The sequence below is a fragment of the Protomyctophum bolini genome (assembly GCF_963924005.1).
Source record: "Protomyctophum bolini genome assembly, chromosome: 10".
Lineage (NCBI taxonomy): Eukaryota > Metazoa > Chordata > Actinopteri > Myctophiformes > Myctophidae > Protomyctophum > Protomyctophum bolini.
In genome coordinates, this window is record NC_137871.1 from 37,838,319 (window position 1) to 37,854,372 (window position 16,054).

The 16,054-nt window shown below is 41.8% G+C and overlaps 3 protein-coding genes across 5 annotated transcripts; 2 read left to right on the plus strand and 1 right to left on the minus strand.

The window, feature by feature from the left end:
* Positions 1-749: 749 nt before the first annotated feature.
* Positions 750-3,616, minus strand: rnaseh2c (ribonuclease H2, subunit C). Its single transcript, XM_080774284.1, has 5 exons — positions 3,553-3,616; positions 2,821-2,981; positions 2,455-2,567; positions 1,522-1,641; positions 750-910 (listed from the first exon to the last, which is right to left on the minus strand). Exons 2-5 carry the CDS (start codon positions 2,972-2,974, stop codon positions 887-889), a joined length of 411 nt encoding a protein of 136 aa, XP_080630410.1. The 5' UTR covers positions 2,975-2,981; positions 3,553-3,616; the 3' UTR covers positions 750-886.
* Positions 3,617-6,330: 2,714 nt separating this feature from the next.
* On the plus strand, positions 6,331-10,327 carry LOC308322795 (seipin-like). 3 transcript variants are annotated; one of them, XR_013964754.1, is made up of 10 exons: positions 6,331-6,463; positions 6,922-7,200; positions 7,426-7,507; positions 7,622-7,765; positions 7,999-8,034; positions 8,555-8,689; positions 8,811-8,908; positions 9,155-9,275; positions 9,788-9,861; positions 9,958-10,327. XR_013964754.1 is itself a non-coding variant. In XM_080774250.1 (10 exons), the coding sequence occupies exons 2-10, from the start codon at positions 6,941-6,943 to the stop codon at positions 10,038-10,040; spliced, it is 1,038 nt and encodes a 345-aa protein (XP_080630376.1). In that variant the 5' UTR covers positions 6,331-6,463; positions 6,922-6,940; the 3' UTR covers positions 10,041-10,327. The 3 variants fall into 3 exon arrangements, 2 of the variants coding, with proteins under 2 accessions (XP_080630376.1, XP_080630377.1); XM_080774250.1 differs by having other exon boundaries at positions 9,783-9,861; XM_080774251.1 differs by lacking the exon at positions 7,999-8,034 and having other exon boundaries at positions 9,783-9,861.
* Positions 10,328-11,105: 778 nt separating this feature from the next.
* On the plus strand, positions 11,106-15,911 carry LOC308322284 (inositol-trisphosphate 3-kinase A-like). Its single transcript, XM_080773480.1, has 7 exons — positions 11,106-12,110; positions 13,450-13,555; positions 13,775-13,988; positions 14,231-14,435; positions 14,784-14,885; positions 15,214-15,285; positions 15,527-15,911. Exons 1-7 carry the CDS (start codon positions 11,124-11,126, stop codon positions 15,791-15,793), a joined length of 1,953 nt encoding a protein of 650 aa, XP_080629606.1. The 5' UTR covers positions 11,106-11,123; the 3' UTR covers positions 15,794-15,911.
* Positions 15,912-16,054: the final 143 nt, after the last annotated feature.

The following is a 16,054-nucleotide window of genomic DNA, read 5'->3' on the forward strand; positions in this document are numbered from 1 at the left end:
TTTCAAACATTTGTGTAGGGTTTTGATTATTGACTGTTCTATACCTTATATAGATTAACAAGTCTATACATAATACATATTAAATGGAAATCCATCGCAGCACAAACCATAGGATGCTTAAACTGTCACTGTCTCATTTGGAAGGTTACATGCAATTACTTTTGTGGTTCCTTATTAGTACCTAAACGGTTATATTAACGACCTAGAAAGGTCCAGTCATGTGACTAATAAAAATGACACCACATGGTGCTATGGATGGTAATGAATAATTTCAGACACATGCTAAGAATGACGTTTGAGTTTGTTTGCAATTTAATTTCAGATATTTATATTTTGTATTTTATTTAAAAATATATTTTTAATATGTCAGTGCCACAAGCCTCGCTGCAGTCTTACGGGGATATGCTATGCAGGCAAGTAACCACTTGATGCTTGTATCCTATGCAGGATCATACTAACTGTAGGCAGCCATATTTCAAACAAGAAAAGAAAATGCTACCTTGCAAATGAGACAGTGTCTGTATTTTCATACAGGTAGGCACTAGGCATGCGTGTGACCCTGCTCTGACACTCCAGACTTTGCACCTGACTGTAAGCTTTGACAAAAAACTATATTCATGGGAATTGTAGCCAATATGCTTAGGCTAAATGTTACTTCATTACTGTGAATTGTCAATATTGAATAAACATGTTGGTCACTTATTTTTTTTATTTGTTTTATTTTTACTTTAAAGAATATATATTTGGGAAAGAAATTACAAAAGTATACCCTGCTTTTGGGCTTTCAACAATGACATACAGAGACACTCGCACACACTCATTCCTAACAAAGCCAAACTTCTTCGCTCAGTCAGATGGTAATGATCCCTTCAGGAAGGTACACCCATTAATCCTCCACTGGCCCATGGATCTGTGAAGAGAAAAGATATTGGTATGCACTACATATGGCATAAATTATATAGTACATTCTGTTGAAAAGAAAACATGGACTGAAGAACATTGCCAAAGAACCAAAAAATGCACAATCTCGAAGAGCAATCTTGGAAATTGTACCTCAGGCAAGCCAAACTAACAATGATTTATAAATAAGATAATAAATATAACCCCTTGTCCAATTATCCATAAAGGGCACATCAGTCAGGATGTGATTTAGCAGCTGGGCCATCGTGCTGTAATTATCAATGTACTTTAAGAGATACTTTGAGCTACTTTTGTGTTGTAAAGCAACTATTATGAATGATATGACTTAAGTTGATCTGGCCTCAATCGGACTCTCTGATTCATCCAGGGACGTCCGTCTTAGTGGGCAGAATTTATGTTGGTTGAAATCAGGTGATATTCTGGGCCAGATCTGACTAGTCTTGGTTTGACTTGATCTGGCCCCAATAGAGATGTCACTAATTCGTACAGGTCCGGACCGTGCTTGCTGGGCTGCTTTGTAGAATGCACAAAAAAGGCATTGCTGCCTGCAAAATGCGTCCCATCTGATCAGGCCTTAAGACAGGTAGGAGAGTCACTCACTGCATCTGCTATCTCTGGCCAGCCCATTGCCATGACAATAGCATCGTCAGTGTTGGGAGGGGTCTCCAGGTTCCAGTAGGTCAGTTTATCAAACATAGATGACACCTTCACGGTTCTGTCCTGGGTATAAGACAAACATGTAATTTAGTAGAACTTGGACAAAGAATATGACAATGTGACAATGACAAAGCTCAAACTCTAAGTAGGTAAAACCTTTAGGCTGAATTCCTGGTTCAGCCATGCTGAATGGGTGATGGACAGATCATCATATTAACAAGTCTACTGAATTTGCTGACTGGACCTTGCAATGATAGGGTACAGTCTTACATGAAAGCCTGGAGAACGCATTGGAAAATCTGGCATAGGAAGTTGGAGCCAACTTACAACAACAATAACAGTACAGAGGGGCGTCGCTCCAAATTTGGTGACGTCAGTGTACTCAGTCAGTGTAAAAAATAGATGCCTCATTGCAATTCATTGGAACGACGTGTCTCCATTAAAGGCATGAAGGCATAAAGTCAAGTGTAAGTGCTGAAGGCACGCTGTGTCGCTGCCCAAGTGACGTCACTCATGCGACTCCATGTCTCTCGCTGCCACTCAAGTGACTACTGGCCAATCACAGCTCAACTTTTCCGGGTCAAGCTTCCTCTTCCGGATCTGGAGCGTCTATTAGTGTACTCCGCTGTTTTCTACCGGGTAGGGCAGGTGGGCTGGCAATCAGATCGGTGAACCAATACTTCCCCTAGGTCTCCTGCCTGGCAGTTCCAACCTCAACATCCTTCTACCGATTTACTCATTATCCCTCCTGTGTACATGTCCAAACCATCTCAGTCTGGCCTCTCTGGTTTTATCTCCAAAACATCGGACATGCGCTGTCCCTCTGATGTACTCTGATGTGACTGTACCCTTATAGGGAACGTTAATGTTGTTTACCTCCTGGTCTGAGCCCGGTTTGTTGATCTCCTTCAGCACAAGGCCAGTGTAGCCCTGTGGACAGGTGACCTCCTGCCCTCTCAACTCACGACCCCTGAATGACACCGTTTTCTCTGCAGGATGTGGGCACAGGGAACACAATACAGTAAAGTTAGATCAGTTAGCATGCGATTTTACTATATATAGTTGGATTAATTAACGATAACAAAAATGTATCTCTGTGAAGTCACAAGTTGAGGAGACATCTGTTTAGCCTTCCATATCTGTCTATTTGTAATGCATGTCTGGCTCAATAGCCCCCCCTGATTCTCAGACATAATATTATTATACATAGTATAAGTGGCTGACATCCTTATAACACCATACCATGTTTGCGGTCTTTCGTGGTAGCTGAGAAGTACTGCGAGACCTGGGCGGGCCCGTTGTGTTCTATCTCACAAGGCATTAGGTGGACCGGGACTCGATCTACCTGATCCACTGATGACAGCTTCACATTGATCACACTGCTGTTGCAAGACATCGTGTTACTGCAACACAACAGAGAAAAGCACACTTGAATGCTAAAGTACTATATGAAGCTCCAGTGGGATTTGATTTGCCGGAGTATGTGAATTGAACGGTAATAGCATACTGTAAGTGGGCACTACTAGGGACATCTGGAAACCGATGCAAAATTGGCACAAAAAAGTATAGCCTATGTTTGTGTGTGTGTATATATAATATACTTAAACATTCGGCAGGTCTATTATTTCGGAAAATAGACAATTTTACATCAATGTGTCCAGATGTCAGTGACAGTCATAGATATATCTATCAATCTATGGTGACAGTGCCCTCCCATCGTGTTTTACCAATGTCACGTGTCGCGCGCGCGCGTGTGTGTGTGTGTGTGTGTGTGTTCTTTCTGGTATAGTACTACCGAGTGTCGAGTCGACTCATATATTTATATCATGTCATTGTAGTTGTAATAGGTAGTACAAACTACAAAGTAACGTGGAAATTGATAAATTAAGAAAATGTACGTTTAACAAACGGAGAATAACTTCCTTGCACACTATTAAACACGTTTATGTTTTTAAATGCAAATCATATGTTTACCTTCCTTTCCGAGCTCCCAAACCTCTGTCTGACTGTGTGTGGATTTTGATAAACAACTCTGCTGTGTGTGGATTTACCGCTTCCTGGATGGCGGTGGTCTGATTGGACGGGATCTTCTTCTTCTACGTAGGAAGACATTTTGGCGGGTATTTTCTGTTTGTTTGTGCTGCCCTCTAGAGTTACGCGCGCGCGCGCGCACACACACACACACACACACACACACACACACACACACACACACACACACACACACACACACACACACACACACTGAATTGATTTTCTGGGTACTCTGGGGAGTAAACAGCCTCCATTCACACAGGGTCGGATTGATTGATTGATTGATTGATTGATTGATTGATTGATTGATTGATTGATTGATTGATTGATTGATTGATTGATTGACTGACGTATTTATTAAGAATTTGCAGAATTACAGTACATTTCAGCTTCTATATAATCAAAAAACAGGAAATCATCATAAAAGGAGGTATTAAAAAAGGGGAAAAAACATATACAGTGCCCTCACTGTATATGTTTTTTAGAGGGTGGGGGGATTCTAATTTTACGGGGGCCAGTTTCGAATTGCAGCCGTCTGTATATAGGTGCCCTTTGAGAGCGGTTTTGAAGGAGTCACGGTATTCACATGTCTTAACGACTGTTGGTATGGGTCGCTAGGGCATTGGAATGGAACTACCAACGGACAATTTCCCCTACTGCATTCACCAATGCATCTGCTGCAGGCTGCCACCCTTGTTTTCAGAATAACGGTGACCAATGACACGCTACAGCAGTCCTCACTCCTCAATGCCACATGGGGTTCTCCATTTGCCCAAGGTCACTTTCCCCACACACTCTCTCTCATCCACCTCTCCTCCTCAGAAACAAGCTGGGAAAGAATTGTGAATGCTGGCATCAAATTCACCCACCACAGACACTAGGGGTGTCCTTGATATAGGTAGACCTCATCCATCAAACCTTTGCTCCCTATGGCCATGCAGTGGCCAAACTGGCCATATCGCCTATCGGTGCTTATGACTCTGTCATAACCACCCATCCACTGTGACCATAACCTCGCTTCACCAGGCTTACTGTGACTCACAGTGTCAAGCAAAGGCTCTGAGTCTGCAGTGCTGATATCAACACCAAAGCTGTATGGTAGATTACTATATTTTGACCCATTTATCAAGCTGGAGCCCATCATGTTTATTTTGATGACTTTGAGTAACTTTCAAAATGCCTGTTTTTACAAGAAATACAGAACTGTTTTCTACCTGACCCACACAGCAAAAGTCATCAAATTTTAAATCAATTTCATGTCCACCACAGTCTGCCCCATGGGTGATGGGGCCTTTTACTAATACTATAAAAGGGCTGTTGCTAAATGTGAGATAATTAGCAACAGAAATGTTTGGAATTTATGTTATTATTACTCTATAAACTTGATTTCATGTTCTTACCTTACAATTTACAATTTAGGCATTTAGCAGACGCTCTTAATCCAGAGCGACTTACATTAAGCAAGAACAAAAAGCATGGGGAATACATCACATAAAAACATTTATCATGAAACATGCGTAAGCTAAGAAAGTAACAGTGGAATATCTATAATGAAACTATACATATAAGCTATACATCTATACTACTATGATATACATTATGTACTATGACGTGCTATGACTATACAATGCACTTATACCTTAAACCTGTTTAGACATATACAACAGTGCAGCAGTTCTTATTTAGTCAGCGCACCCTAATCAGATATTTCAAATCTTTTGACTTATATTGAAATATATATTCACCACAAGTTATAATTATTTATAGCCAGGCCATCTAAAAACTCTGCCAACTTCCTCGACTATATGTTGAACTACTGTCCATTATTTACACACTGACTTTGACCGTCTAGTGATGACTATAGGTTCAACGTTCAAGTTTATTTTACATATACTAGAAGTCCTATATCATATCAACTGCAATGAGATGATGATCCATATAACCTGGCTCTCTCATCCCTTAACATGTTGAGATGATAAAAAGAGAGCTCTGTTGCAATTTATGTGTCATATTCTAGATAATTCCAGTTAAAATTTTGCGAAATATATATATATATATATATATATATATATACCGGTAGGCCTATATATATATATGTTTTTTTTTTACCATTTTGTACACTTTTGACCTGTCTGAGAATGTGAAAAGGGCCCACCCATAGCTAAATTAGATTTTCACAACACGATTTCAATGATTTGTTGACTGACTTGTCTTTTCTGATCATTTCTGTTTTCTTTTATGTTTGTTACTTCTTCTGACATCAACATTTCATCTATACTGTTAAAGGTAGGATGGGTAAGTGATAGTTAGGCTACCGGTATTTGTTTAAAAAATACAATATACAATAATATAATAATAAATAATAAAACTAGCGGTTCTCTATGGTTCTCACCAAATGATGCCCGCATCTTCCAAACCTTTGGTGACCATAAGAGAACTATAGGCGATCTATTGATAAGGTCTCATTACACAGCTATAGTACTGTAGCAGCCCTTGCTGAACATCAAAGTAGGTTAAATGTTGAACTTGTGCATGCTAGATCTGCACTCACAGTCACACAGCCTAATACTCTCTGTTACAGTTGGCAGCTGCCAAGTGCCAAGTCAACACTGCATAAACAAAAGACAGCTGATCTCTCTCTCTCTCTCTCTCTCTCTCTCTCTCTCTCTCTCTCTCTCTCTCTCTCTCTCTCTCTCTCTCTCTCTCTCTCTCTGAAGTTGATTGGACTGGCGTTCACGCGTAACACAAGACTCGAGTGTTTCATCATGGTCCATCGAAGTTGTTAAGCAAGTCTTGAAGACAGTGCAACAGTTGATTGCACCACAGGATCAGAATTAAGATTCAGTCAGTGGTGAGTGAAATTCACGCTATTAATAATAAAGCAGATTATATTATTGCTTCAAACTAGCATGCTATGAAGCTAATGTGGGGGGGTGGGACTGTGTCTTATTTCAGTAGTATTCACTAAACAATGAGTTGGGAGTAGGATGTTTACAGTGTAGTTGGAAAGAAAATGTAGGCTGCTTTGATTGCTTTGTTCTTAATCCATTGTTTTTGCATGATACCTGGCTGGCGTTTATGTTTCTGCTTGAAGTTGTGACTGATATTGGAATTGGATACAGTACTGTTTTAAGATTATACCATTCATCATCATCACCATCAATATGATGGCTTATCTTGGGCCTGGCTAGCTCAGCCTCAGATAGGATACATTGATGAACCATATAGCTTTATGATGCTGCAGCGTAAGATATAATAAAAAATATATACCGTTTGTGAATAAGGGCATGTATAATTTATATTTTTAAGCCATCAGCTGGTTTGATTTATGGATCAACAAAGTGAGGATCTCGGCTGCTCTGAAGATGAGTCACAGTCAGAACCAGACCTTCTTGACCCAACGTTGCTGTGGCTCAGGGACACTGTCATCATCGCAATGTTCCATGTCCGCCAGAGGTTGTTGTGGGGAGCGGTCGTATTGAGTGCTGTGTTCCTACTCCTCTGGACAGCCACATTTTTATATAGTGCCTTCTATTACTCTTACATGCCAAATCCAGCGTATGCTACCCCCGTACACTACTATTACAGGTGTGTATGTGACCTGTTCTCTTCTCCCTCAGACAATACATAGGCCTACAATTATTCATGATTGTTCGTGTATATTATTCCCTCGTTCTGACACACACACACACACACACACACACACACACACACACACACACACACACACACACACACACACACACACACACACACACACACAAATACAGAAAGAGAGAGAGACTTGCATATTAACTTTGCATTGTTTTTAAGGACCAACTGTGAGTCGTTAAGTTCCCATCCATGCACCTATCCTGTGGCCAACATCTCCCTACTGGTTAACGGAAAGAGTCAGGTGGGTGTCTGTCTATCTACTGTGTCTATTTACTGTGTCTGTCTCTGATATTTAACTTAATTTGTCTGTATTTTGTTTCATTTTATAAACTATATGGCGAACCCACCATTTCAGGCGTTGACATTTGGTCATCCCTATCGAATCTCTCTGGTGTTGGAGATGCCTGATTCCCCAACCAATCGGGAGCTAGGGATGTTTATGATCAGGATGAGCTGTTATTCCCGCGAAGGGAAGGAGGTTGCCTCCTCTGCCCATTCTGTGAGTTATTCAGAGATTCATTGTTCATACACTAGATGGTCATACATGGTCATATCAATATGCATGTGCACATGCATACACTGTCTTTGACACACACACACACACACACACACACACACACACACACACACACACACACACACACACACACACACACACACACACACACACACACACACACACTCAAAAACGCTCTTCCATTGCAAGTTACTCATGCTGTTGCGCTCTTCCAGGCCAGCCTGCTTGTCTCTGCATCCAGCTCTCGCTTTGTGAGTACTGCAGTACACTACTAATGCACACTAACTCCAAATCATACCACATAGGTCATGTCAGGTTATCACTGCTTTACGCTTGTCCATGGTGCTCTACTGCCATCTACTGTATACTACAGAGTAGGTCATTTCAATGGGGAATTTCAACTGTATGAATGAAAACAAACTTGAACAGATTTTAGAGTCCCAGTCTTACAATGTAGGCATTTAGCTGATGGTTTTATCCAAGGGACTTACAAAATGAAAGATTTAATGTGGGGTGAACCCTAGTCAACAAATGATGTCACGTAAATGGAGTGCAGATGAAAACAATTAAGAGCAACAAAGTAACTAGTATAGCAGGTAAACATCAAACATAGCATTTGTCTAAACTAATTAGGCTACTTACTTACTGTAATCAGAATGAGCCAATACAAGCTCACAACACAAGTAATTGAACTCCAATTAGATGCAAAATTTGTGCCACATATATGTACTGTATATGAGAGCTTGATGGTGTCATCCTCTTCTGGTTTAGACCATGCTGAGGTATCGTTCCAGCCTGTTGAGGTCCCTTGGGACGCTCCTGTTCCTCCCAGCATACCTGACTGGAGTGGCTGAACAGAAGCAGCTGCTGGAGGTGGAAATATTCTCTGACTACACAGACAGCTCTGTGAGTGCAAGACTAGTTCTCTCTCTCTCTCTCTCTCTCTCTCTCTCTCTCTCTCTCTCTCTCTCTCTCTGTGTGTTTTGTTTTCATACCTACAGTATAACAGGCGTTTCTCTGTGTGCAGTATGCTTCTGCTGTTGGAGCCTTCATTGAGATCCTGTCTAGTAAGGTGCAGATTTATTCATCTCAGCTCTTCATATATGCTCACTTCTCTGGCATAAGGTGAGTGTCCAATGCACACTTTCTAAATCTAATGTAATGTGTTTGTGATCTTTGAGCAATAGGCTGTGACAGAAATTAAATGACTCCTTTACTACTCCCAAAAGATTAAATTGTAGATTGATAATTGTATTAAATTAAAAGTTACATGGTACTGTTTTACTGCTTCATGTGAACTAGCATGTGAAAAAGCCTATGCTGACAACATTATTCTGATCAATTCAAATATTCTGTGTATTATTTCGTAAGGTACATATTGCACCACTTCCCTCTGGTGTCAGCGATCATAGGCGTGACCAGCAACTTCATGTTCCTCAGCGTTCTCCTGCTCCTTGGCTCCTTGAGAGAAGGATCGTGGACATCACAGCAGGTCAATGGACAAACACTGTGTCTAAATGGCAACGTTTAGAGACGCAATTTACCATATAAACACAACCTTTTTGCTCTTACTGTACACATCGCACTCCATGGGTGGGGTGGTGGTGGTGGAGGGTGGGTTCCATTTTGGTTATATTTGTGGTTATTTGATGAGTAGTATTTGCCTGTGTAGGTCTGTTGTTGTGACCTATAATAGCTCTGTCAGTGTCTCTGTCATTGTTAAGCCTGATTTATATACATTTTCTAAATGTACAAGCTTGTGAGCTTGTACTGTAGATCTTCTATTTTCTGAGTGCATCACTGGCGCACGTCTAAATCAGCCTGTATAGTACTGTATGTGTTGTTTCAGGTTGCATATTGAAGAAACTATGAGTGTTCAACTGTAAATATAGACCCGCAAGGGTCCATTTCTACACCACAGATTAATTGATGCTCAGGTGTGTAGGGTTTGGGTCTCTACAGTATATCTCTACATTGCTCACTGTATTATTTTACACAGAACAGAAGGGGAAATTCACTTAAGAAGGAGAGGAGGAGTTATAAAGCTCAGCATGAGGATCATGAGGACAGCACTGCAGGTACACACACGCACGCACACACTTACTTTTGTCACAAATTACATTTTAGTGAGGCTCAATGTACTCTCTTTATTGACGCGTGTAATTCTGCTACAGAAATGAATGCATCGGAGGACTCCCCAGTGAATCTACTTCATATAAGACCCACAGACCTGACCCAGGGGGAAACCTGCATGTGAATGACTGGTGCTGACATGAGACTTGATACATGAGACACAAGTACTTTCCGGTTGTCTGTTTTGTTCATAAATGACAGTGATTCTTCATGACCACTAGGTGGGGCAAAAAGACAAGTGGGGGTTGTTACAGTTGTAAGTTATGTTGTTTACCCAGGGGTTCGGTGTAAAAGGATATATATATATATATATCAGTCTATTAGCAGTTATTTCTCCATGTGTTGTTTACATTTTCATCCTGCATTGATGTTTAAAATAAATACAGTAAAGGATGGTTAAATGATTTATGGTGCACATGTGAGTCAAACCCAAAGGTTTGGTTTCACTGAAGGTTTTTGTTACTGTAAAGTTTCAGAATATGTTTTCAATGGCAGAACGGGTCCAGTCTAGTGCTTTATTAATTATAGATAAATAAATTAATTAATTAATCAATATCATTCAGATAAGATACTTTTCTCTCTTTAAAGCCACTTCAGCTAAATGTTTCTATTTTCTATAACGAATATATCTACAAAAAGTGTATACCGGTAGTCATCATTGGTACAGGGGAAAACCTGTTATACAGTGTACCGTATATGTTACAAAGGGGTACCTATTTCAGGCAAATGTTTACCTGATATTGCTGCTGGATGTTTTTTTGGAAATTCTGTGGCGTCACTGTATGCAAAATGTTTTATCAAAAAGGATTAACACAGGAACAGACATACTGTAGTGTACAGTACACACACACACACACGAGAAGGAGCAGAATAACGTTGCTTGCTGACAGTCAAAGAAGACAGGTTGGAGAGGTAAAGTAGCCTACTTTCCACAAGATTTATACTTACTGAAGTTCCTTTTGTAGCACAGAACTGGATAAAAGCAGTTTAGCTTTACTTCTGATACCTGTACTGTATTATGTCATTTGCAGTGTTGGGTCTAATGATGTCTTCAGTACAATAATTTTCATAACTGTATACAGTGTCTTACTTAGATTTCAATATGAATTTTCTGAAAAGTATTTAAAATTATGCAACTTTTCTGCACACATTTCTCTGACTTAATTACCACATATTTGGAAAAGAACTGGCCAAGCGTGTTTGAAACATGGAGCAGACGCATCATCCATCCGCTCTCGGTGAGGATCCAGTAACCAGGACGAACACGTCGGACACGGAGGCAGAAAAGGTACAAGGAGGAACAGAATACAAAGGGGGGATAGCAAACGTTGAAGGGAAGATGACGGTGAACGAGACAGCCCCCACTGACGATGTGTCAGATGGACTATCTTTGAAGATGCACCAACGCCTGTCAATTAGCAAAGGGCCGTTCAGGACACGGAGGCCCAGACTCCAGTGGACAAAAAGCTTCCCCCCATTCAGTCAGTGCGTTGGGGAACATGATGAGTCTGAACGGGTGAGACAGAATGATTTCGGGGAAGAGGTTCAGTGCTATTCGGAACTTCGTGTCACTCACAGACCCCATCTCCGTGTTCAACAGAGGGTGAGGGAAGAGAGTACAGAGGAAGTGCAGTTTAAGCAAGGGGGGAGAGACGATGAGAGAACAAATGACACACTGACTGCCAGGGAATCGAGGGCCCAGTTGAAGGCGAGATGGAGAGCGACGAGGAGACAAAGATTAGGGGGCAGTGGGAGAGAGAGATGGAACGGGAGAGGAAGAATGGAAGAGACTGGAGGAAAGCAAGATGGTAAAGCAATGAGACTGGGGAAGGAGACCAGCCCCCCAGAGGAGGTAAAGCGTGGCAGTTTAGATAGTGGGAGAATGTTCCATGACACCCCAGAGGGCGATATAGGTGTGAATTCTGAGACGGATGGAACCGAAGCGGATAGTGAGGAAAGAAACATTGGTGATCACTCTGAGATGGAGGGAGGGAGTGATGGGAGCAGTCGGATAAATACGATGGGCGAAGTTGGTGAGGGGCCGGTGAGACAGGCAACCCAATGGTCTTCCCCACATCCCATCCTCTCCCGCCTCTTACAATCCTCTGCCTCCTTCACCTTTTCCTCCGCTGAGAGTGATGAAGTCTTCAGTGACAAGGAGGATGCCGGCTCAAAGAGGAACACCCTCAGAAAGGTGAGAGGAGCTCATGCAAAGAATGGGTGGATGAATGAGTGAATCTATCCTTTACTACTTATTCAAATGACCCATGACATGCACTACAGTATATTATGATAATTCCTCAACATCACAGAATTATGAGTTGCTGCGCTCGGCTCTGTATGTAACTGCAATGGTTTTCCGTGAAAGAGACATCAAAACTTTGTTTCTCAACTGTTCTCAGCAGCTCCTGTGGTCCTGGTGATTTGCATGGGTTTGAAAGATAGCCATGGCACCGTTAGATTTGAATGGCATTTGCATGCCATGCTTGGCTTCAGATATGAGAAAGATGAGGGGAAAAGAAAGGGGCTTGTCCGTAGGCCTATACCATCCATCAAAAACACGATTGGCATTAATGTATACCTTGCCATAGAATGGTAACAAGAGAGACAGAATGGCACCATTTTTAATTGTGCTGTGATCTGCCAAACAACACTGCCAGAATGATAGTTGGCTTGGCACCACAAGGCCTACTGAACACTGGAACCTGTGCAGTGCTCTGACATCTTGCATGATAACATGCATATGTACAGGAATGTTAGTGGGAATCTTTTTGTGTATCTCTTGTTGCCTATTTCTTTTCCTAGTTAGATTTGATGTGTACCCATTACCTAATATCCGTTGTGGGCCTTAATTGTTTTTATTTGCACCCTACCCTACTATTTAGACCTTGTTTGTGTAATGCTACTTACTCTGATCTCTTACACTTGTAAAGAGTCTCTCTGGATAAGAGTGTCTGCTAAATGCCAAATTTAATGAGATATAGGAGGGTTATGTGATGCACATAACTGGTGAATAAAGTAATGCTAAATCCAATTCCAAAGGCAGTATAGGAGAACAATAGGATAGCCAATAGATGACATGTGAGCATGAGGCAAGTGACTTCCACTACAACAAGCCAGAAAAACAATGTTCCAAACTATTATGCAGCCTGAAAGAGCTGGACTTGTGGAAAGCATGCTTGAGCTTTAATTTCTTGCTTTTTATACTATACATATGCACATTGCACAGTCATGCATCATGGTGTAGTAGTGGATACAGTAGGCTAAGTATTAGTAGCAGTTGTTGCCGTCATGTCAGTCTTGGTGATACAGGCTGTAAGCATTATCACTTCATACACATTATATGACTATGAATACACTGCTCTGGCACGCTCTGAAGTGCCAGAGCCCAGAATCCAACCCTGGCTCAGGAGCCTTCCATGTTAGCATCGGTCTCTCCATATTAATGCTATTTGTATGATAATATAAACTCCTACATATGTGGCTCCATAATGGTATTTCTACCATTTCGTCTCCATCTTCTTTTTCCCCAGTGTCGGTCTTGGAAGACATTCCTGAACATGATGCAATGGTCAGTGGAACAGCAGAGTTCCTGGGTCCAGCTGGCTGGACATCAAGGCATGTGTGCTTCTCTCTCTCGCACGCATGCACACACGCACGCTTGCACACGCGTGTACCTTTTGCTGCTGTCATATTATTTTACATAATTTCCGGCAGTTTGTAGCTTGAACCAGCATAATGGAGTGGACCTGTACAAATGTACAGTATACTTATCATAATGGGAGTGCTGCTCTTAAATCACCACAGCCTTTTTCATTAAGCAGTATTTCATCCACACTTTACCTGTTGCCACTGTAGGTAACTTCCAGACGATTGAGGGGGGCGAGGTGTTGAAGTTGTACAGTGATGTGGAGGCATCGTGTCTGGCCTGCCTCATGACAGACCCGCTGAAGCCTTTTGTCCCACAGTACCATGGCTTGATGACCCGGGGAGGGCACACGTACGTTCGCCTGGAGGACCTGCTCTGTGGCCTGAAGAGACCTGTCATCATGGACTGCAAGATGGGTGTCCGGTAAGGCCCCCCAGCCTTGTAGAATGAGTTTAATATGTCAAATGAAACGGGCACAATAATAATGTCCATGACATTCTTTTCTTTTTCTTTTAAGTACTGAATTCCCAAAACATCCACAGACTGTCCTGCATAGCAATAAGAGCCTAAAACCTAATTGATGCTTGCACGATGACGATGAATTAGGCGTTAAGGTTGTGTGATCTCATTAAAACAATGTAGACAGTTTGGAGTTTTCTTTTCAGGACATACCTGGAGGAGGAACTGTTGACAGCACGCAATAAACCCAAGCTACGGAGTGATCTGTACGAGAAGATGGTGAAAGTCGACCCGACAGCTCCAACAGCAGAAGAACACGCACAAAAGGGGGTGACAAAATGGCGCTACCTTCAGTGGAAGGACAAAACCACCTCTACTTCCACATTGGGATTCCGGATTGAGGGCATCATGGTAGGAATGTTTTTGGGGGCTTTTCTGCCTTTATTTGGATAGTATAGATGTTTGGAGACAGTAAAGGCCATCGGGCTCGGGAATTGACCCTGTGACCTGCTGTCAGGCTGCATTAGAGCCTGCTACTGTATGTGGTATCGGCACTCAATATTACCTTATCAATGCACTCGCGCCCATACACAATTCACTCCATTTATTGGATAACAAAGTCAATATTTATTGATTGCTCTGTAATTTGTACAGCTCAACATTACTCTGATTTATTCAAACTAGGGCACATGTGACGATTTGAAATGTGTGCGCGCTGGTGTAAGTTGACGTCCCTGTGTTTCTCTCTCTCTGAGTCAGATGGAGAACGGAAGTATTCAGCGGGACTTTAGGAAAATTCTGACTTTAGCACAAGTCACTGACGCCTTGCTCTCGTTCACCAAGAGTCAGCTTCACATCCTGGTCAGTTTGCTCTGCCAGATGAGCAGCACTAGCTATATTACACTGCTTCACACAGTTATCTCATATCAAGTCAATCTTTCATCACCACCATCTTATTTTTCTCACCCATCCCCCTCATCCAATTGCCCTCTCTCTGTCCCCTACCTACTGCTGCTCAACAACCACTATACACTGTACTCCACCTGATTGATTGAATAATTTATTACAGTACATTTCAAGCACAACTCGATACAAGACTGTTAACTGTGGACGACACCATAATAAAGCATTACACTTGTTTACAATAGGGTCCACCATGTCTTCCCTCTTCTCATATATCTCTCAACAGAAGGCCTACCACTCCAGACTCCAGGCCTTGAGTGAAGCCTTAAATGAGTCGCCATTTTTCAAAACCCATGAGGTTAGTCTGAATACAGAAGTGAGCCTTAATTCTTTCTTATGTGCTTCGCTGAATTACGATTTAATTATATCTGGAAATGATTAATAATCTGATCCCAGAGAATAGCCCATTTGTCTTTTGAATCTATAGTATTTACAGTTATCTTTTTAATGATGTATTAATCATGGCTCTAATTTGCATGAATTAATCCATCCACCCCAGCCCATATGCTAAATAACTTTTCTTTGACATGTCTCACCAGGTTATTGGTAGCTCACTCCTCTTTGTCCACGACCACAGCAGCAAGGCTAGTGTGTGGATGATAGACTTTGGAAAGACCATTTCAGTGCTGGGCACTGAGCTGCAGCACAACGTCCCATGGGCAGAGGGAAACGGGGAGGACGGGTACCTCATTGGACTGGCGTCGCTCACCTCTTCACTGAGTCAGGCCATCAGTAAAGCCTCCTCCTGGTGTCAAGACGGGAACTCTGGAGGGGGGAACACAGAAGAGATCACCAAAGTGGACTGAGGCATTGTGGGTGTGCACTGTGCATGATAAACATTCACGGTTGAGATGTCACTGACAACTCTCTCTTCAAGCTACACTTTTGCCCATTGCCTCAAAAGTCACTGTGACTGAGGGTATGAAGGGAATGGAGATTTGATTTAGTAAATCTTTTGATTTAGAAAATTATTCTTCACTGGTTGAGGAAATTGAAATAATAATAAAAAACTTTTCCAGAGGACTCTGGTATGGTTCTTCCCACTAGCCTACATCTGAATGTAATGA